The following is a 21,944-nucleotide window of genomic DNA, read 5'->3' as shown; positions in this document are numbered from 1 at the left end:
ATATAATAGGTAAAAATAAATAAAAGCAACATTTCAGTCGTGAAGGAAGGATGATTTAAACCTCACAGGATATACCATTCAAAATGTATATGTTTAAATAAGCAGAAAGTATATTGGAAACACTCGGAAGGAATTAAAAGGATATACATACTCATGGACCAAACTAGTCAGATAGCCCTCCAGTACTCACTGAAATTAAAGAAAATGATCGTATCAAACAGGCAATGGCAAGAGTACATAATTATAAAGGGTATATTGCCCCACTAGCTAGGACCTATATAGATATCGGCCAGTGGCTTTTAGTAAAAAGTTCTATTCTTGATACATCCCATTTAATTGATAATTTAATAGTTACAATGGGAAGAATGATTTAAACTCTAGATGTCATGGATACATCAAAAGATGCCAACCAGTTAAGCTATTTATGATATGTATGATTTTAGTTTTCAAGCTGCATCATGTAAATTAAATGTCGAAAGCATAAGTAATCTAACTCAATAATAGCCATTTGAATGATCGGTCAACTGGCCCTCAATCGTTTACATTGTCTTCCAGTACAAGCACAAAGGCTTAGAGAATGGAACCAATGCATCAATAAAAAGCAACCACATAATGTTGCATAATTTAAGTCTTAATTTTTATCACATTCTTTAAAAAAAAAAAAAAAAAAAGAAAAAGAAAAAAAGAAAAGTAAAATGACAAGTTTACCACCACCCCAATTTGTCCTGTTGTTATAGTTTACAGTTAGGATTTTAGGAGGCATAGTATTAGATTTTGCAATCTCGTATAAATAGGCAAGTGTATGCACTTACACTCTTTGCTAACAAAAAAACCCACTTCAAGTTCTAAGATCTACATTATCCATTGCTGTTTTTTTGCGATGGACTTCAATACTTGGTGGAATTCAGGCGGTACAAGCTTCAAGTCCAGCCTGAAATATGTGAAAAATGGCTATGAAAGAATTGTGTCATGTGATATAGTGGTGAGTGGATCTAAGATATCAAGGTGGAGAATCCTATGGAGGAAATTTAAGAAGGAAAAGAAGAAGCTCTTCAATCGTTCTTCGAGTTTAGAGCATGTCCCTTCTTATGATCCTTATACGTACTCGCAGAATTTTGATCATGGTTCAATGTGGACTGACCCGGATAACCATTGTCGTTCATTCTCAGCTCGGTTTGCTGTTCCATCAAGAATTTTTCAGAAGAGAGAATTGATAGGTTGATGGGAGATATGAGGAAGAAAATGGAAGGTTTGAAGGGTTTTTTTTTTTTTTTTTTTTTTTAAATAATAATAGGAAGAAAATGGAAGGTTTGAAGGGTTTTTTTTTTTTTTTTTTTTAAATAATAATAAATGTGTATATTTAATTTTGTTCACTGAAGTCTTTCTAGTTTTGAAGCTTAATTTGCTTCTTTTTATTGTTGGGTTAAAAATTTAGATGTCATGTTTTGCGATGTCAAGGATGTCTTTGTCTTCTTCATATGATCTATCTCTGTCTCTGAGACACACATACCAGTTACCACAAATTCTCAAAGATTGGATCTCTCATCATGACTTTATTCTATTGAAGTTAAAGCTATAACTTAAAGTAAGAGGAATAGATAGCTGTTGTTTTGTTCCCTTTGGACTTACATAACACTATTATACTTGTGATGATGAAAAAGCAAAGTTTTAGCTTGAAGGATTGCCCTTTGAGTGTAATATAAGTTTATAGTAGTTGAAAATACAATGCTCTTGGGCATGTTTATTCTCGTTTCACAATGAATTACACTACTATGATCGATCTACTAACAAAATCATGAGAGTCTTGTTAAATGACTAGTGCCCCATAGTGCAGTCCTTGCACTAATTGTGACATTTGCTTCGACCTAAAATCTTAGATATGTTAAAAAAAAAAAAAATAGTCACATATCAGTTGAGTAGTAATGGCCTAGTAACAAAATTATTTTTAACCAAAAAAAAAAAAAATATTATTAGAATCTTAGTGGAGTCACGTTAGAAAGGACAATGTTCATTAAAAGCATTTATATTATGCGATCACTTTTTTTTTGTGGTAAATCTTTTGGTGATGTTTATTTGCTTTTAATGTTATATAATCATATAAAGGTTTCTTTAATCTTTATATTACAAAAAAAAAAGATTTTATTTTTTTAATTACGATGTGAGGATCAGATCTCTTTTTTCTTTTAATCTCTCTCTCTCTCACTCAGATTAGAAGTGAGGTGCTTTGGCAGCTGTCTTGACCTATTCTGTCCGAACTTTATGTTATTGAAAATTGAAAGAATTTATGTTTACCTCAGATTTAGAAAACACTATTAATAAGACAACACTAGTAATAAAGTGGTAAGTGTAACACTACGCTGACATGGGGGTACTCAGATGGTAAACTTATTGGTCAGGAGTGTAACGTAAACTAGAGGTTAGAGTGAAATAGTCCAGGCAAAAGCTTAGTTAAAGTATTATGCAATTTGATTAGTGGTCTTGACCTTGCAATGGGGGGCCGGTATACTTGCTTAATTATCTAGTAAAGTGCAAGCAAGCATGTGCTAGAAAAAGTTTATACCATGTCACCTAAATTTCAAACCCTGCACATGATGATCGAAGCCCACTATAGGCTTGATAACCAAATTCAAAGCTTTTGTGCTTTATCTGACTCACACTTTTGGAGACATGAACAATTAGTCCAGACAACTAGTGCAACCCAGGCATAGCCTAGCCAATTCTTGCAGTATAGCAGCCAAATGGAAAACTTTAAGTGTTTATAGCAAGCACAGAACAGAAAAATCTAAGTTCTTTTAGGAAGCAATAGTTAAGAGCCAATATTAATTGTGGCTACAAGTCCTACCTAAAGTGGTAGACTATCATAGAATAATAATGATTATCACACACTCGCTATTAAATCGTCTTCAAATGGAATGTGTACGAAAGATGCAATAGCAAGTGTGTAACAAGATTTTCTCATCCTAAAAATAACATTGCCGAAAGAAAATCTCCCTTAGTCTTGAGATCTTTCAAAAACAACTTTCCTCTCTAGGTAACTTAAGATCTCTATAATATTGTGCAACCATGTCTTCTTACACATTGACTCAACTACCACATAAAAATTGTGAATAACTCAATTGTCAGGTTACATCTTAGAGGGCTAACGGTCTAAAGAAATGAGGCCCAATAGAAATTTACATAGCACTGTTTTAAGTACTATACATACCCTTTTTGTCATTTTCCAGTACGATCACAGTGTTAAATAAAAGCCAATCCCAAAATTTCAAGACTAAGCTTTGATTGTTGAATTACAATCTTCTATAAGCACTCTCATTATTATTTTTTGTTTTCATTTTTGGGGGCAGATATAAGCACTCTCATGAACCACAACACTAGAATTAAAAATCTTTATAAAAGTATTTTGGATAAACTGAAAAAGGAAAACCACTTTTTCTGATACATACATTATGAAAAAATTAAGTCATATACATATGTTAGCTGCAGCCAAAAAAAAAAAAAAGTTTAAAACCACATATAGTAATGAGAATTATTCTTGACAGCGTAAAAAGTTTGAGTCAATAGTTACAACAAATTAAGTAAATTTGAATCATTCTAACTCTTGCATCAACATCCAAAACAATAAAGGTTCTCTACTTCCATGATTCCATCATGCCTTTTTGTATTACAAAGAAAAGATTTAAAGTTCCAGTCTTCCAGAAATATAGGTCCCCAATTTATTCAATGAATTCCAACTCCTAAGCACTTCACAGCCCAATTGGTCACTATGAGCTGCAAAAGCAATAGTTGGCAGGATATCTATTGCCCAACAAAACCATGCTTCAATATATTTTCCACCTACTGCACTTATTAATCTCTACTCCTAATGATGGTCGGTCTTGGCTGTCCTCAGAGTCAGAACAAGTTGAAAGATACAGTCATGTACATTATGCACTAAAGTTAACATTCCAAATTTTAGATATGGGCCATACGGCTAGTAATGGCATATTCGACATGCTCCATATTTAAACATGAAAAACTGAGAATGAATAACCGTGTATGCATGGTATAGACTTGTAGGAAACTCCTTTTGGTGACAACAAAGTACAACTCATCTTTGATTTAATTTTCCAGTGATAACAAATCCTTGAATTGGCCACATCCCGGAGATTCACACATCTGGTTTAATATACTTACAAAAAATTCACTACTGAACAGTTGATTGATGTACTGTGTCTGAACACCATATATTGGTGATGAAGTGCTATGCAACCACAAATTGTTTATGCAGCAAACCATAATAGCCCTTTTGTAGAATACTTGGTTATTGTTCATATTTTTATCATTTTTGAACACAATTAGCAGAAGTTAAATGGGAGGCGATCAAACTGAAGGTCATTTTGGTTACATGTCATTGTTTTAGGCAAAATACATGCTCTTTCTTACTTTCCTTTGATTTACATCAATGGGATAGATAAATTAATAAATAGATAGAAATAAGTTTAATCATCATTGCAGCAGAGCTACACCAGAGAGAGGCCACATATGACAACCACTAAATAAACACTGCAGTCAATGAAGATCGCACGGGTGGCCTGGTACACCACCAGGCCTCTCTCTAAAACCTTCTCTGCTTCTGCCCAGTTATCTCTATCTTTCGGAGGTGCCACTTCTTCTTCCTCTGCCTCTTCAGGGCCTCTTAGCTTCTCAAAGTGCAATAGTACAAGCACAATTGTCACATCAGTTAGCAGAAGTATGTAAAGAGGTCTTGAGGCTACAACACTCTCTGACTTCACTATGTTTCTCCCAAATAATGGATAATCAACATAGGATAAAACCGCTAAGAATGCTATTATGAGAGCACAAATAATGCGTGTACTCTCAGAAGCTATAATGCAGGTACTCATTCGTTTGGAGGTAAAAATTTTAGGCTGATGCCTATGTATTTTTTGGAGCGGTTCTCTATCAATTGAGGTTCTTTGAACCATTGATGTGCCAAGTGATGGTTGTACTTTTATCATGTCATCCAAAGGAGTCTTAATTTCTTCAATACTAGTGCCACGTTTCCTCAATTGAGGTTCTCCGTGGCTTCCAACATCGAAATGATTTCCCCCAGAAACATCATCACTAGTCTCATGTTTCAGCAATGTAGAATCAAAGGCATTATCGTTACCCTCAGGACCATCTGCAAAATGAGTAAAAAATTAATGAGAAATACTAGTTGAATATATATAAACTTCACATATTGAAGTAAAAATGAGAAATACTAATTGGATATGTACAAACTCCACAAGTTGAATTAACGATGGTATCTTGTCTGGGTGAGGTAACACTGTTTAATATCCACGATTTACTGTTTTATAGTGCACTAATTGGATGGCAAGATTTTGTTCAAATTTATGCTGATAATCTCAGCCTTACCTTTGATGCTGTTGAAAGTACATTCTGCATGACACTGACAATGCAATAATTTAAATTTCATTTTGGTGATACTAGCAGAACATATACTCTTAATGTACCACTTAGACCACTAGAGTTATATTAAGAAGGCACTACTTTATAGAATTACAAGAACTTGTCTCAGTGCTAGTATACCGGGCTGACCTGCAGTTATAACATTGCAAAATATATGCTCCCATTGCAAAATAGACAAAATTTACAACTTCAGTATACTATTTTCTTTTATTTTAGTATGACTAGTCATAAAGTCCATATATTGAAACCCTTTTGTTGCAACAATTTGAGAGATATCTAAATCTCAATCATCGTTCTGGATTTGAAAAATATAGGAGGTTGCTATTATGTTTTATGTTGGGTGTATTGGTGTAAGAGTGTTCGTAACTCTACCTGTAACAAGTCACTTTGCTCTTTGTGGCCCATTCCTTTTTATGTATTTGTATTGAGGGTTGTAGTTAGTTTTTAGCTCCTGGTTTTGTTTGTGTAGATGTGGTTTTATTGGTCTGCAGCTAAGCAATTGTCTTTTGTTGTCTTAAATGAAATTTCTCACTTATCCAAAAAGAAAAATATAGGAACTAAGAACTTAAATAATCTAAACCTCGCACAAAAGCTCATGTTTTGTCATTTGATGCATGCATAAATCCCTTTATTTTCTCAAGATACCTTTCGTAACTTGTACATGCAGCATTACTCTCACATGTACGGGGAGTTTGTGCGTGTGACATAGACTCATTGTATAACATACTCTTTTACCAAAATGCAGTATACAGTGCATTGACTCAACAGAATTTAGGAAAACTAGCAATGGAGTTTTAAAACTCTGAACTTTCCCATATACTTCAAAAGGTGCTTCCTTTTCTTTTTTTTGCAAAATTTGAAACATATTAAAAAGGCATTATAATTTACAGAGGATCCTTCACCATGATCTGAAAAAAATATTAGAGAGTTCACAAGCCAATCTTTAATCAATCAAACCTTTCCTTTTTCTTTTCTAATAGCACAAGAAGAATTGAAGATAAATTCAAGCATGAAAAATGAATGTTTTTCCCCTTTCTTTTCTCTAAATAGATATACTAATCGTACAAAATTTCGTAGTAAATAATGACTTGAAAAATCTAATGTCACACATAACTTTATTTATTTATTTATTTATTTTGTATGGAGAAATTAGCTTGTGAACTTTTACATAATTTGAACTTTTTCATCATCAGATTATGTCTTGCTTTCTAAAACCTCACTTTTAATAGATGTTTATTTTTAAAACCTTACATAGTTTATTTTTAATCACAATATACCAAAAATTAATCTCATCCAAATTCACTCTAATTCAAAAAAAAAAATGTAGGATGCAAGAATTATAGAATGCAGAAGAGAACCCACTTAAAAAGCATATCAACACAACTGCTCATATAAAAGTGAAATTGTCCTATGGTAAATCTTCATATAACTAATAATTACTGTAATTCACCAAAACCCAACACAAAGTGAAACATATATACATCTCAAAAGTCCAAGAACCTTAACATTCTGCAAGTGAAGTTGTTTCACCCAGAATGTCAACTACCAAAACACAATTGTGTGAAAATAACAAATTGTAACCCATTAAAAGAGAATGTATTAACAAAATTATGCACAAGAATGATAAATAGAAAGATGAATGAATTATATGTATATATATAAATAAAAAAAAAAGAATTGAGTGTACCATTGATGTGATGATGAGGGGGAGAGGCAGAGGCAAGTGGGTCAGGGACACGAACATTGGGGAGGAATGATTGTGTTTGTGTGGCATGAAAATGTTGACGAGTTGATGGTGATGATGATGGGGATGATGGGGATGGAGGTGGTGGTCGTGGTGGTGATGCAATGGAAGCATAGATAATGTCGTCGGTGGGTTTAGTCATGTGAAGGGCCGCTGGGTCTATGGTTTTTGTTCTCTATTGCCTGCTATTGCTATTGTTGCTTGCCATTTTCTCTCTCTCTCTCCGGTGGCTTTGAAAATGCCAGACACTCAGACAGTTATTTCTGTTAAAAAGAATGACATTATTTTGACTGAACAACGTTGTTCGTTGATTGGCTTTTGAAAACGGAAAAGAAAAAATTGGAGAAAAAAGAATATCAGCAGTGGGATTCGAACCCACGCTCTCTAGAATCAGAACTTGAGTCTGGCGCCTTTAGACCACATCCTCCTAGACTCAAGTATTTCACATTTCCTTTTACGCGTCAAATTTCAAACTTTTTTTAATTTTTATTTTTAAATTTTTTATTTTTTATATAGGAATGTCAAAAAACCTCATTGAAAAGTGAAAACACATAGCTGGAATGAAACTTTTCCTATTTTATCAATAGTTTTTAATTTTCAAAAGTTATTAGAAAAAGTAAAATTTTTAATTAAAGAGAAGAAAAAATATGTGGGGGTAAAAGTCCAAAATTATGTATTGAGTCTAGGGCCCTATTTGAAGACTAGGGTGTATCCGAAGAGGAAAAAAAAATGATTGAAAAGGAACCCAGGTGGAAAAAATATATTTGGAAATGAACGAAGAGTATAGTCTGAAGAAAGCATCAGTAGTCCAAAGAGTGTGTTCTCCTCGAATATAAAGAGTTTTAGTCAAACAAGTACCTAGGAGTTTCAAGTGACCTTCCTGACGGTTCCAATAATAAGAATAAACTTCAGGCATGTATGCAGATGATAAAAACGGATAAATATCTAGAGGAAAAGTTGTTACCACCATATCAAATGCACTGTAGCAACTTTTTTGACCCCATTAATGTGGAAAAAGCTCCTGAACAGTACATTCTTAACTACCACCACTCACAGAGAACTAAAGAAGAGGCCTAATGGGATCTATACTCAAGTAAAGGCTCAGATGGCTAACAAGTGTACGATCAAGATGATTCAAAAAGACACTATATAATGTAAAAGATCTCCCATAAGAGGAGGAGGGGGAAAAAGAAAAATAGAAAAGGGGAGAGAAAAAGATACACGGTAACATTAAAGATTGTTAGCGTTCAAAAACAGCATCTTAATTTATAAATTATCTCCTTGGATGTCTATTCAATCGGACTTTAAGAGTATTTTTATACTTATTTATCTTTGAAACTCATGCTAGCCGTTGTTTAGTTCACAACTAGCCCAGCTCTTTCACCCACTCTCTAGAAATTCATTGCTTTGGGTTCATTGGGCTCATAGTCCAGATCTTTTGGGTTTGAGCTACAAATCTTAACCCTACAAAGTATATATTTATAACATGCACATTCAAATTGTTTAAATTTAAAAGTGCTAATATATTACAAATGATCCAAAAATAATAATCTATTTTTATCGTATTCATCGTATATTACCTTATCAAACTCATCTAAGTCAATGATCAATATCATCACATTTATCATTTTGCAAACTTATTTCTTTATTAAAATTTTCTTCATTGTCATTAACATTTAATGTCACTTTTTGCTCTTTTATATTTTAATAATTTTTATAAAAAAAAGAAATATATATTACTTCTTGACATTCTGGTTTCTTGGACTTATAACAATAATGACAATATATATATATATATAATCAATTAACATCTTATGGTATAGAAAATGAATTTGTAAATATTAAAGTGAAGTGTAAGCGTGTATTGTGTAGTCCAAATTTTATAAGAGAAAGAGAGGGGGGAAAAAAAAAACTTATAAAAATGTTTTTGTATTAGGCAAAATTAAGTAACCAAATAATTTTGTATTAAAAAAAATTCTAACAACTTGTTAGATTCAAATAAAAGTACAAATTTTAACAAAAAACCTCACTTAATACATTTGTCTATGTATTGTATAATATGTACAATTTTACGATATGATAGTTGTAAGGACACAATTTGCGGCCCAAACCCAAAGATGAATGGGATGATGGCCCAGTAAACCCAATACAATAAATTTATAAAGAATGGGTTAAAGAACTAGGCCCTAATAAATTTAATAACGGCTAGTATGGATTTAGAAGATAATTAAGCAAGAACAGGTTATATAGGACTGAATAAATTCACTGTCCAAGAATATAATTCTGAGTATAAATCAATATAACTGTTTACAAGTACAACTTTGATTGCTACAGTATTTCTTCTTCCTTTTTTTCGATCCCCATCTCGTGGAAGGTCTCTCACATTATATAGTTCCTTTCAAGCCATCCTAATTCTACACTTGTTAATCATCTAAACCTTCACCTGAGTACATGTCCCATTAGACACCCTCTTTGGCTTTTTGTGAATTATGGTAGCTGAGACTGCATTGTTCAAGGGTCTTCTCCATATAAATGCGGCCAGAAAAGTAGCTGCAATGCATTTAATGTGATGGTAGTAGCTTTTCCTTTAGATATTTCTGAGTTCTTATCACTCCTATATATGCATGAAGCTCATCCTTATCGTGGAAACCTCTTGATAGGTCACCTAGGTTGCTGGAATATAGATTTGAATTGTATTCATCGTGTCCGAGGAGGAGTTACTCCTCAAACCGTTCTCCATCCATTTCTTCTTTACGAGACTTTCAATTTAGAAACTTTCAAGTTTATTTATCCATCCTCGGACATTCTCACGTTCTCGAACAAGGCCTAAGGCCTAATATACAATTTTGAGTCTTTATCCCTACAATAGTACTTATGATATGTCGATGCGATACAAAACTTTTTACACGCAATACAGAATTTTTTAATTTATTTTTTAGCAATCCTAATCAACCTATATGTAAACCAAAAAAAAAAAAAATGATAATTTCATCGAATTCTTGCTTGCTATATAATTAAAGCAAGATCTCTAATTTCAAAGACATGAACCTATCCCCTTCTCTCCTCCCCTCTTATATTCATCATTGTCAAAATTGGTCAAGTGTTTTTTTTCCTAGTTCATTCTCATCAATAGACTCTAATGTAGTAATACTAATGTATACAAAAGAGTGTGGTTCATTCAATAATACACTTTTTTTAGAGTAAAGACATAGTGAGATATTATTATTACTTAGTACTGTTGGAAGTACTATACGTAACCTTTGTTGGATTATAGTATTAAATAAGCCGATCCCAAATTTCGGACTAAAGTTTGGTTGTTGAATTACAAAGGTCTATAGAACTCTCATTACCTTTTTTTTTTGGGGGGGGGGGGGGGTGGGGGCAGATATAAGCACTCTGATCATGAACCACAACACTAAGAATGAAAAATCTTTGTAAAAGTATTTTGGATCAACTGAAAAGAGAAAACCATTATTTCTGATACACACATTAATGAAAAAAATTAAGTCATATACTTATTTTAACTGCAACCACATGAAAAAACGTTTAACAATCACATATATCGATGAGAATTATTCTTGGCAGTGTAAAAGTGTCAATAGTTACAAATGTGAATCATTCTAAATCTTGCATCAACAAGAAAAACAGTAGAAGTTCTACCATTCCATGATTCCATCATGCCTTTTTGTAATACAAAGAAAAGATTTAAAGTTCCAGTCTTCCAGAAATATTGGTCCCCAAGTTATTCAATGAATTCCAACTCCCAAGCACTTTACAGACCAAATGGTCACCATGAGTTGCAAAGCCTATAGTTGGCACTTGGTAGGATATCTATTGTCCAACTAAACCATGCTTCAATACATTATCCACCTACTACGCTTATGAATCTCTCCTCCTAATGATGGTCGGTCTTCGCAGTCCTCAGAAGTCAGAACAAGTTGAAAGATACTGTCACGTACAATATTATGCACTAAAGTTAATATTCCAAAACTACTAAGAATGCTTTTATGAGAGCAAAAATAATGCGTGTACTCTCAGAAGCTATAATGCAGATACTCATTTGTTTGGAGGTAATTTGTGGGGTTCTCTATCAATTGAGATTCCTTGAACCACTGATGTGTCAAGTGATGGTTGTACTTTTATCAATTGAGGTTCTCTATCAAGGATTCTGAATATCTTCAATACTATTGCCACGTTTCCTCAATTGAGGTTCTCCATGGCTTCCAGCATCGAAAGTATTTGCCCTGGAAACATCATCACTAGTCTCATGTTTCAGCAATGTAGAATCAAAGGCATCATCCTTACTCTCAGGACCAGCTGCAAAATGAAAAAAACTAATGAGAAATACTAATTGGATATACATAAACTTCACACATTGAAGTAATAATGAGAAATACTAATTGGATATGTACAACTCCAAAGGTTGCAGTAATGATGGTATCTTGTCTGGGTGAGGTAACAATGTTTAATGTCCACGATTTACTGTTTTACAGTGCACTAATTGGATGGCAAGGTTTTATTCAAATTTATGCTGATAATCTCAGCCTTACCTTTGATGCTGTTGAAAGTAAATTCTGCATGACACTAACAATGCAATAATTCAAATTTCATTTTACTGATACTAGAAGAACGTGTACTCTTAATGTACCATAGAACCTTCGGAGTACCACTTAGACCACAAAGAAGACACTGCTTTATAGAATTGCAAGAACTTGTCTCAGTGCTAGTATACCAGGCTGACCTGCAGTTATAATTTCCAAAATGTATGCTCCATTGCAAAATAGACAAAATTTACATTTCAGTTTGATATTTTCTTTTATTTTAATATGACTTGTCATAAATCCATATGTTGAAACCCTTTTGTTGCAACAACTTGAGAGATATATATCTCAATCTCAGTCATGGTTCTGGATTTGAAAAATATAGAAGCTTGCTATTATGTTTTATGTTGGGTGTATTGGTGTAAGATTGTTTGTAACTCTAACTATAACAAGTCACTTTGTTGTTTGTGGCCAATTCCTTTTCATGTATTTGTATTGAGGGTTGTAGTTAGTTTTTAGCCCATGGTTTTGTTTGTATAAATGTGGCTTTATTAGTTTGCAGCTAAGCTACTGGTTTTTGTTTTGTTAAATGAAAGTTCTCGCTTATCCAAATAGAAAAATATGGGAACTAAGAACTTAAATCATTTAAACCTTGCACAAAAGCTCATGTTTTGCCTTTGATGCATGCATAAATCATTTCATCTCCTCAAGATATCTTTTGTAACTAGTGTGTGACATAGACCCATTGTATAACATACTCTTTTACCAAAATGCAATATATAGTGTATTCACTCAATAGAACTTGGGACTAGTATGGGAAGTTCCGAGCTTTTCCTATTGTGGGGCCCGTGGGCCTGATAGCCTCAGCCCATTGTGTAGTAGGCCCAAGGTCCTCGCCGAGGAAGGATAACCATCCAAGGCTAAATTAGGGAGAGATTCTTTTTTGGACCCACGCCGAGGACCTCTTCGTCCTCGGCATACTAAGGATAATTTTGGGAAGGGACAAGCCCAGAGCAAGCTGTCACCTCCACACTTAATGCATTCACCTAACCCCTCTGGCCGCATTAATGGGGATGCAACCCCTTAGCAGGGCGACGTTGATCAGTGTGAATCACTTGAGTGTTGATAAGGCCTCTGATATGACGGACAGTCAGAAGAAAGGCGAATGGATGATCAACAGATGGAAGAACGAGATAGGATAATGAAGACTATATAAAGAGGAGTGAGTAAAGTTAGAAGAGGGGGGAAGAAAGAAAAGAAAGAATAAAATGGGCTCCTCGGCCATGGGCCGAGGAGCACCCCCCAGTTGTAAATAGTTCTAAGTAATTCTTTTATAAAAGAAGAGAGTTCACGCTTGGTGAACGACGGTCAGCGCTTAAACCTTCAATCCATTCTCTACAAATTTATTGTCTAGGGCTTGTTGGGCTGAAAATCCAAATTGAGTCCCTACAATTGGCACCGTCTGTGGGAAGGATTAGTGTGCTGGCCGGCGCACCAGGCGATTGTTTTAAGTGGTCGTTTTACAGTAGGTTGGCGAAGTAAAAATAAAATAAAAAATAAAAATAAAAATATATAGAAGATTTGACAGTGAAAAGAGAAATCTTGATATTATTTCATAAATAGAAACAGTACAAATTACAATCAGAGGCTCAGGCAGGCGTGTTTCACAAACAAATTTACAAGCTAATCCTACCAGCTAGTTCTACAATCAGAGGCCCAGGTGGACCCGCCCTAAAAAACTAGCTAGAGGGAAGTGTCAACCCGTGCTTTTATTGGCATCAAGAGAATGGGAGAACTTGACACTAAAAGCAGGGAAGGGGGAGGGCCAGCTTGTTTCAAGGCCACCAACAACTCCTTACTCGGAGCGGCGGAGATTGAACAAAGCGAGGAGCAGATGCAGGCGCGCCGGGACACCCTCCCTCATGATGTTCCCTTGATTCTCTCCACTCCTCGTAAGCGTTGGCCGTCGGAGACGGCAACACTCAGGCACCGGTCATGACATGAGTTCGCACGTCTCCTTCGTCGGGGGTGCGCTCCGAGGAGAGACATTAGGTACTTCAACGACATCCCTCCGGGCCACCGTGCATGGCGCCATCGGGTTACGCCTAGACTCTGTCGCACCGGAAGCCCAGTGCGGGCTGCAGCCACAACGGCTTTTGGCATGGATGTCCTCACACCCGCCCAAAGCTGCCTCATATTTGCCAACTCCAATAACAATTCCGGCGGGGTTGTTAAAGGGGCTTGGGGAGCTGAAAGGGTATGTTTTTTCTATTTGTGTTGGGAGGTTCATAGAGTGTGGAGAAACCATCCCCCTACCTTATATAGGGGATGAGGGTTGGTGAGAATTAATTCATGCAGAATTCGAAAAGAGAGTTATCAGTAGGGCTAATAATGAAGCTACCAAATTCCAAGGGAGCCGTAGACCGTTGGGTTCGTGTTAATTCACGAGGACATTAATGAAGGCGCATTTCGCGCATCGAAGTGTCAAGCGCGGAACACGAATGGACAAAGGACGCTTCATAAATGAAAAAGATGGGGCCTTGAGCTGGAGGCGAGATCAACGCCACGTGTAAAGATCATAATCCGACCCAAGGAGGAATTATCTTCAATAAAGCGGTCCAAAGACAAACCCCTACTTGTAGAAAAATAGAAGTGGTAGACAGAACTAAGGTATTGCATGGTCCTCGGACCCAAGCCTATGGTAAAACTATTCACACCATTGTACCTGGGTACTAGACAGAACCAAGGTATTGCATGGTCCTCGGACTCAAACCTATGGAGAAACTAGATACTTGCAGAAAAATAGAAGTGGTAGACAGAACCAAGGTATTGCATGGTCCTCGGACCCAAACCTATGGTAAAACTATTCACACCATTGTACCTGAGTACTAGACAGAACCAAGGTATTGCATGGTCCTCGGACTCAAACCTATGGGGAAACTAGATACTTACAGAAAAATAGAAGTGGTAGACAGAACCAAGGTATTGCATGGTCCTCGGACCCAAGCCTATGGTTATTGCATGGTCCTCGGACTCAAACCTATGGGGAAACTAGATACTTACAGAAAAATAGAAGTGGTAGACAGAACCAAGGTATTGCATGGTCCTCGGACCCAAGCCTATGGTAAAACTATTCACACCATTGTACCTGGGTACTAGACAGAATCAAGGTATTGCATGGTCCTCAAACTCAAACCTATAGGGAAACTAGATACTTACAGAAAAATAGAAGTGGTAGACAGAACCAAGGTATTGCATGGTCCTCAATCCCAAGCCTATGGTAAAACTATTCACACCATTGTACCTGGGTACTAGACAGAACTAAGATATTGCATGGTCCTCAGACTCAAACCTATGGGGAAACTAGATACTTACAGAAAAATAGAAGCGGTAGACAGAACCAAGGTATTGCATGGTCCTCGGACCCAAGCCTATGGCAAAACTATTTACACCATTGTACCTGGGTACTAGACAGAACCGAGGTATTACATGGTCCTCAGACTCAAACCTATGGAAAAACTATATACTTACAGAAAAATAGAAGTGGTAGACAGAACCAAGGTATTGCATGGTCCTCAGACCCAAGCCTATGGTAAAACTATTCACACCATTGTACTTGGGTACTAGACAGAACTAAGGTATTGCATGGTCCTCAGACTCAAATCTATGGAGAAACTAGATACTTACAGAAAAATAGAAGTGGTAGACAGAACCAAGGTATTGCATGGTCCTCGGACCCAAGCCTATGGTAAAACTATTCACACCATTGTACCTGGGTACTAGACAGAATCAAGATATTGCACGGTTCTCGGACTCAAACCTATGGGGAAACTAGATACTTACAGAAAAATAGAAGTGGTAGACAGAACCAAGGCATTGCATGGTCCTCGGACCCAAGCCTATGGTGAAACTATTCACACCATTGTACCTGGGTACTAGACAGAACCAAGGTATTGCATGATCCTCGGACTCAAACCTATGGAGAAAATAACTATCTGTAGAAAAACTAGAGTGTTACCTAGATTCAAGTTATAGTACGGTCCTTAGATTTATATTTGAAGGATAGCAGGTGATCTCATGAGACTAACTCCAGAATAGAATACAAATATTGAGCAGAATAATAGAGTAAAGCAAGTAAAAGAAAATATCCATAGTTGGAAGCAAGGTATTGAGCATTCAGTTCAAACAAAAAATATACAGTCTCCTTACAACGCCACCAAGGCAAGAAATAAAATGAAATAAAAGAGAAAATAAACAGAATTGTCCTATGTCATACACCAGTCTCCCCAACTCAGTAGGCAAATTAATTCGACAAGCAGATCAAAAGGCTTTAACCAAGGCCTAAGGGCTTTGTCTCGAAAGGTCCGCAGGAGGCCTCACCACGTCTTGTGGTATTTCCTGACCCTCGGTTCTAACTCCCCCCAACGTTCTCTGGGGTTCAACCTCCTCGGGGGGTTGGTCAGCTGAGGATATATCCTCGGCGGTCTTATTGTGGCTCTCAGTCGCTGGTACTGTAGACCCCTCCTCGGGAGCAGCAGGGGCAGTCTCGCGAATTGCAATAGGGTAATATACCCTGTCTTCCCTCCTAAGGTCAGATGAGGCATCAACCCCTGCTTGGTTAAGGGCTTCATACCAGGTCTGAGAACAGTAATGCCTGCACATTGCAGGAACTTGAGCCCGAAGGGTGGCTTCAGTCTTAGCCACCCCATCTGCGAAAGCCTCCTCCTCCGCCTGTTCTACAGAGCCCTCAGCGTCTATTTTTGCAAATACCGCCTCATCTTTGACTCTCATAGCCTCGTCCCTGGCATACTCGGCAATACCTTTCTCATGGATTGCCTTAGTCAACTTTTCCTTCAGGTAGGTAATGTCCCCTTTGGCAGTCTGTAGTTGGCCCTCAACGTCTTGCAAGCGATTGGTTTGATCCTCAGCTTGCTTCCTAGCCACGGCTAGGTCGGAGGCAGCAGTATCCCTGGCCTTTGTCATCTCCTCCAAATCCTCGGTCGCCTTTTTTAGGTCGGCCTCAGATCTCTTGAGGGTACTAGCAGCTTTCAAGAACTTGTCACGCTCTTGCGCTAAGGCACTGCTCTGGCCATCAACCTCCTCGTCTAACCTGAAAAGAGCTTGGATAGCCTGTCAATAAAAACAAGTAACTCCGTAAAGAGAAAGGAGAGTACTAAGCGACAAAATTTGAATAAAGTAAATAGGTACCAAAGGACCCACCATGCCTAGATATTTCTTAAGGTCAAGGACAACCTCTGACCCACTCATATTTCTTAGCTCGGCCATGTCAGTGGGAAGAAGAAGAGATTTCTCCAGGGCATTGGCTACGAGAGCCTCGACAGCTCCTTGAGATTCCCGTATCGATGCGTTATCCATCAGGGGCTGATCATGGAGCATGACAGCAGGCAGCCAGGCTTGAGCCTCGAACTGCTGGATGGTCTTCCTACCTTTCCGTTGACCACCGAGCTTCAGTTGCTTTGGAGGCCTGTGAAATCCACCCTCCTCGGGCGGGGAATGGGATTTGCTCCCGTCCATTGGCTCCTTACCCTTGGAAAGTCTCTTCTTTTTTGGGTCATGAGACTCGGTCTGAGGGTCTGATACTGTGGGGACAGAGGATGACCTGGTTTGCACAGTTAAAATCTGGGGCGGAGGTGTTGGGGGCTGGGGCTGCGACTCTTCCGGTGCACCCTTCTTGGCACCGCCTTCAAGCAGGTCAAGAAGATTGGTTTGGGGCTGTCTTTTTAAACCCATCTCAGCCTGAGTACCAACTCTTAGGGACCGGAGATCGGCTTCGGACAGATGAGGGTCTCCTAGGTCACCAGAGGGATCCTCGGACTGATCAGCTAGGTTGAACACACTATATTCGTCCTCAGAAGAGCTCAGTTCAACCACCTCCCTTGCCTTCTTAGATAGTCCTTCCTCGGCCACTGTTACTTGTTGGGATGAGGAGGGACCTGCTAGCGAAATGCCTTCAGGTATGTGAGACCCCTCGAAAAATGCAAAACCATCCTCCATCACGGTAATCTGCGTAAGTCGAGGGTCACGAGCTCTAATTACGTACTTCGGGACTGGGAATGATTTCTGAGCTGGGTCGCATCCGAGGATTTTGTGAGCAACTCTAACCTGGTTATCAGTTTCGTTTAGGAAAAGTTCTGACCTAAGAACGGTTTCCAAATCCGCTTTGTTAACCAGGTGGAAATGACGTGCAAAGGCGTGCAGATCTGCGAAAAGAAAAGTGGAACTCCTGTGGTTAATCAACCAAAGCGGATATACAGTTATAAAAATAAAAATACTGAAACCTAGATTGTCTCCTACTTTGGATACCCTACCTGGCTCCCCCTCTACTGTTGGGCAGTGAAAACCGTCGTGCCACTCCCCCGACACTATGAGCAAATCTTAAGTCAACCCTTTATTAGAATCAGGAAGATACTGGATGAGTCGGACCCTATCGTCCTTCGTCTTCATATAGTACGTCTTACCCCTCAGGTGATGAAGGTTATAGCACCAGTTCACATCGTGGTGAGTCAGTCTCAGCCCCATTTTCTCATTCAAGGTATCTACACACCTTAATATCCTAAATACATCCACGGCGCATTGGGTAGGAGCCAGGCGGAAATGCCTAAGGTAATTAAGAGTCACTGGCCTCATAGGGATTCTCATCCCTCCCTCTACGAAAGCGACTATCGGGATCACGACTTCACCCTTTCTCCTCTTAATGTACCACTACCCTTCTTTACAGTACTTCAAACTCACATTATTGGGTATCCCATAGTCAACAATGAATTTGTTCATCATCTCGTCAGACTCAACCAACTTCTTAAACTTACCCATCCCCCAAGGACGACTAAAGATTCCAGAAGAAGAAAAGAAGGACTAGAATCGAGGAAAATTTGGGGCCACCGGGAGAAGAAGACTTACAATAAATATGACGATTCTCTTCAGGTAGTGTGCAAGTTGAACCAGATTCAAATCATACGCATCAATTGTTGTAAGTGCGAAAACGAGGAAACCAGGCTGTTCAAACAGATATTTATACTCCTCCCTAGGTTCCTCAAATGTAACCGCCTGCCCATAAAAGCAGGGGATCCCCACCGAACAATTACCATCACACCGTTGAAAGTGGGAAATATGGTGCCGCCAAAATTTAATGTAGGCACACACTGAGTCTTGAAACGCCAAAACGTACATCGGGCAGTCCAAAAGTCATCAGCATTAGCACGAACCGAAGTGGGGCGATTCGTCTAGAAGGCCCGTGGATATCAAAACCCTCCTCTCCGTCCGAGGGAACGTGCAGCAGGGTTTTAAGGGGCTATTATGGGGCCCGTGGGCCTGATAGCCTCAGCCCATTGTGTAGTAGGCCCAAGGCCCGCGCCGAAGAAGGATGACCATCCAAGGCTAAATTAGGGAGAGATTCTTTTTTGGACCCACGCCGAGGACCTCTTCGTCCTCGGCATACTAAGGATAATTTTGGGAAGGGACAAGCCCAGAGCAAGCTGTCACCTCCACACTTAATGCATTCACCTAACCCCTCTGGCCGCATTAATGGGGATGCAACCTCTTAGCAGGGTGACGTTGATCAGTGTGAACCACTTAAGTGTTGATAAGGCCTCTGATATGACGGACGGTCAGAAGAAAGGCGAATGGATGATCAACAGATGGAAGAACGAGATAGGATAATGAAGACTATATAAAGAGGAGTGAGTAAAGTTAGAAGAGGGGGGAAGAAAGAAAAGAAAGAATAAAATGGGCTCGTCGACCATGGGCCGAGGAGCACCCCCCAGTTGTAAATAGTTCTAAGTATTTCTTTTATAAAAGAAGAGAGTTCACGCTTGGTGAACGACGGTCAGCGCCTAAACCTTCAATCCATTCTCTACAAATTTATTATCTGGGGCTTGTTGGGCTGAAAATCCAAATTAAGTCCCTACACCTACATACTTCAAAAGGATTTTCTATTTTACTTTTTTTTTTTTTTGAAAAATTTTAAACATATTAAAAAAGCATTATAATTTATAGAGGATCCTTTCCTTTTTCTTCCTTTCCTTTTCACAGGAAGAATTGAAGATAAATTAAAGCACGAAAAATGAATGTTTTCCCCCCTTATTTCCCCTAAATAGATATTATAATCGTACAAAATTTCATACTAAATAATGAGTTGAAATATCTAATGTCACGCATTACGTTGTTTAATTTTTTTGTGTGGAGAATTTATATGAATTTCTTTGAATTTTTCATATAGACACAGTCTATAAAGAGTACGTTTGTTTTAGCTTGAAGTCAAAATCTGATTTTTTTTATTTTTTTATTTTTATTTTTTATAATCAGATTATGTCTTGCTTTCTTAAACCTCACTTTTAATAGATGTTTAAATTTAAAACCTTGAATAGTTAATTTTTAAACATAACAAACCAAAAAATTAATCTCATCCAAATTCACTCTAATTCAAAAAATTAATATCTAGGATGCAAGAATTATAGAATCCAGAGGAGAACCCACCCAAAAAGCATATCAACACAACTGCTCATATAAAATTGAAATTGTCTTTCAGTAAATCTTCATATAACTAATAATTATAATAAATCACCAAAACACAAAAAAAAATGAAATATATACACATTTCGAAAGTTTAAGAACTTTAGGCCCATATTTAAATAATAAAAACTGTTATTTATCGCAACACGTATTTTTACACATTTTTTTACTTATATATATTTTCGCTACGGAGAAGTTGTATCAACTGCCAAAACACAATTGTGTGACATAACAAATTGTACCCATTTAAAGAAAGAAGAAGAAGATATTATTGTATTAATAACAATATATGCGTAAGAATAATAAATAGAAAGATATATATATATGTGTATATATATATATATATATAAAAGAATGAGCGTACCGTTGATGTGATGATGAGGGGGAGAGGCAGGGGCACGTGGGTCATGGTCATGAACATTGGGGAAGAATGAAGATGGGGATGATGATGAGGAGGATGGTAGGATTAGAGGTGGTGGTGTTGAAATGGAAGCGTAGATAATGTCGTCGGTTGCTTTAGGCCTGGGATGAGCCGCTGGGTCTATGGTTTTTCCTCTCCCTCGTCTGCAATTGCTATTGTTGCTTGCCATTTCTCTCTCTCTCTCTCTGGTGGCTTTGAAAAATGCCAGACACTAGACTGGTATTTCTGTTGAAAAGAATGACACTATTCTCTCTTTGACTAAACCGCGTTGTTCGTTAATTGGCTATTGAAAATAGAAAAGAAAATTTGGAGAAACAAATTTTCCAAAAGTAGGATTTGAACCCACGCTCTCTCGCGAGAACCAGAGCTTGAGTCTAGTGCCGTACACCACGTGGAAAGTAAAAACACATAGCTGGAATGAAACTTTTTCCTATTATATAAATATTTTTTAATTTTTCAAATGTTATTAAAAAATAAAAATAAAAAATTTTAATTAAAGAGAAGAAAAAGACCCATAAAAATTGTCACTTTTAAAATTGAGTTTTAGCAACAAATTTTTGTTTAACAACCCCCCCCACCCCTCCCCCCTTTCTCTTCTTTAGCAACAAAATAATAAAAATAAGTCACTAACCCGTACGATGCATAAAAAAGTTTTTAGAGGATATGATTAATCTGCACGGTGGAGTCATACCATGGTTACCGGAGTTTGTTCTTAAGGTTGGACTCAAAATTGTCAAAAATGAAATTTTAAGCTTTTCAGGCACTAATATTTTAGAGCATCTTGCTAGCTCTTTCATTGAGGCACTATGTCATTTGAGACAACAAAGTAACTATCATGAGAATTTGATGAGAGAATTCTATATTGCATTGAAAGAAAATGAAAGTACATCAAGTATTTATACAAAGTCTAAGAGTAACTAACTTCTTACTAACTCCACAATATTTGGATCTAGCCTTTACAACCAATCAAATTAATACACGTGTATATAAATTGTAGGGATAAGGGGCCCAAGAATATATGTTGGGCCTTAGGCCTTGTCTGAGGATGCTTGATGGTTCAAGAACAGAAAAACAGTAATGAAGATGTAAGACTTGGAATTCCATGAGTAAGCTACGAATGAGAGGGATGGGGAAGGTAGGTCGAGGAAGAGTATCTCCTTGGCTAAACAAAGTAAAGATCAAAAAGTGTGTTTTGTCATCTAGAGTGACATTCCAAGAAATTCTATTGATAAGGATATGCATTATGAACATACAGGAC

The 21,944-nt window shown here is 37.4% G+C and overlaps 2 protein-coding genes across 2 annotated transcripts; both read right to left on the bottom strand.

The window, feature by feature from the left end:
- Positions 1-4,392: 4,392 nt before the first annotated feature.
- LOC112038550 (uncharacterized) lies at positions 4,393-7,543 on the bottom strand. Its single transcript, XM_024071368.2, has 2 exons — positions 7,139-7,543; positions 4,393-5,161 (listed from the first exon to the last, which is right to left on the bottom strand). Exons 1-2 carry the CDS (start codon positions 7,335-7,337, stop codon positions 4,500-4,502), a joined length of 861 nt encoding a protein of 286 aa, XP_023927136.1. The 5' UTR covers positions 7,338-7,543; the 3' UTR covers positions 4,393-4,499.
- Positions 7,544-10,893: 3,350 nt separating this feature from the next.
- LOC112038537 (uncharacterized) lies at positions 10,894-20,953 on the bottom strand. Its single transcript, XM_024071356.2, has 2 exons — positions 20,630-20,953; positions 10,894-11,512 (listed from the first exon to the last, which is right to left on the bottom strand). The coding sequence occupies exons 1-2, from the start codon at positions 20,853-20,855 to the stop codon at positions 11,355-11,357; spliced, it is 384 nt and encodes a 127-aa protein (XP_023927124.1). The 5' UTR covers positions 20,856-20,953; the 3' UTR covers positions 10,894-11,354.
- Positions 20,954-21,944: the final 991 nt, after the last annotated feature.

This window comes from Quercus suber, unplaced genomic scaffold (assembly GCF_002906115.3).
Source record: "Quercus suber isolate HL8 unplaced genomic scaffold, Cork oak 2.0 scaffold_149, whole genome shotgun sequence".
Taxonomy (NCBI): Eukaryota; Viridiplantae; Streptophyta; class Magnoliopsida; order Fagales; family Fagaceae; genus Quercus; species Quercus suber.
This window is presented reverse-complemented; position numbering and strand designations above follow the sequence as displayed.

Bases quoted from the DNA above. Each gene is read 5' to 3' on its own strand.
- LOC112038537 (XM_024071356.2), bottom strand. From the start codon at position 20,855: ATGGCAAGCAACAATAGCAATTGCAGACGAGGGAGAGGAAAAACCATA. The intron at 11,513-20,629 runs GTACGCTCATTC...TTCATTTTGCAG, and splicing joins CCCTCATCATCACATCAACG to CTGGTCCTGAGAGTAAGGAT.
- LOC112038550 (XM_024071368.2), bottom strand. From the start codon at position 7,337: ATGACTAAACCCACCGACGACATTATCTATGCTTCCATTGCATCACCA. The intron at 5,162-7,138 runs GTACACTCAATT...CTCATTTTGCAG, and splicing joins CCCTCATCATCACATCAATG to ATGGTCCTGAGGGTAACGAT.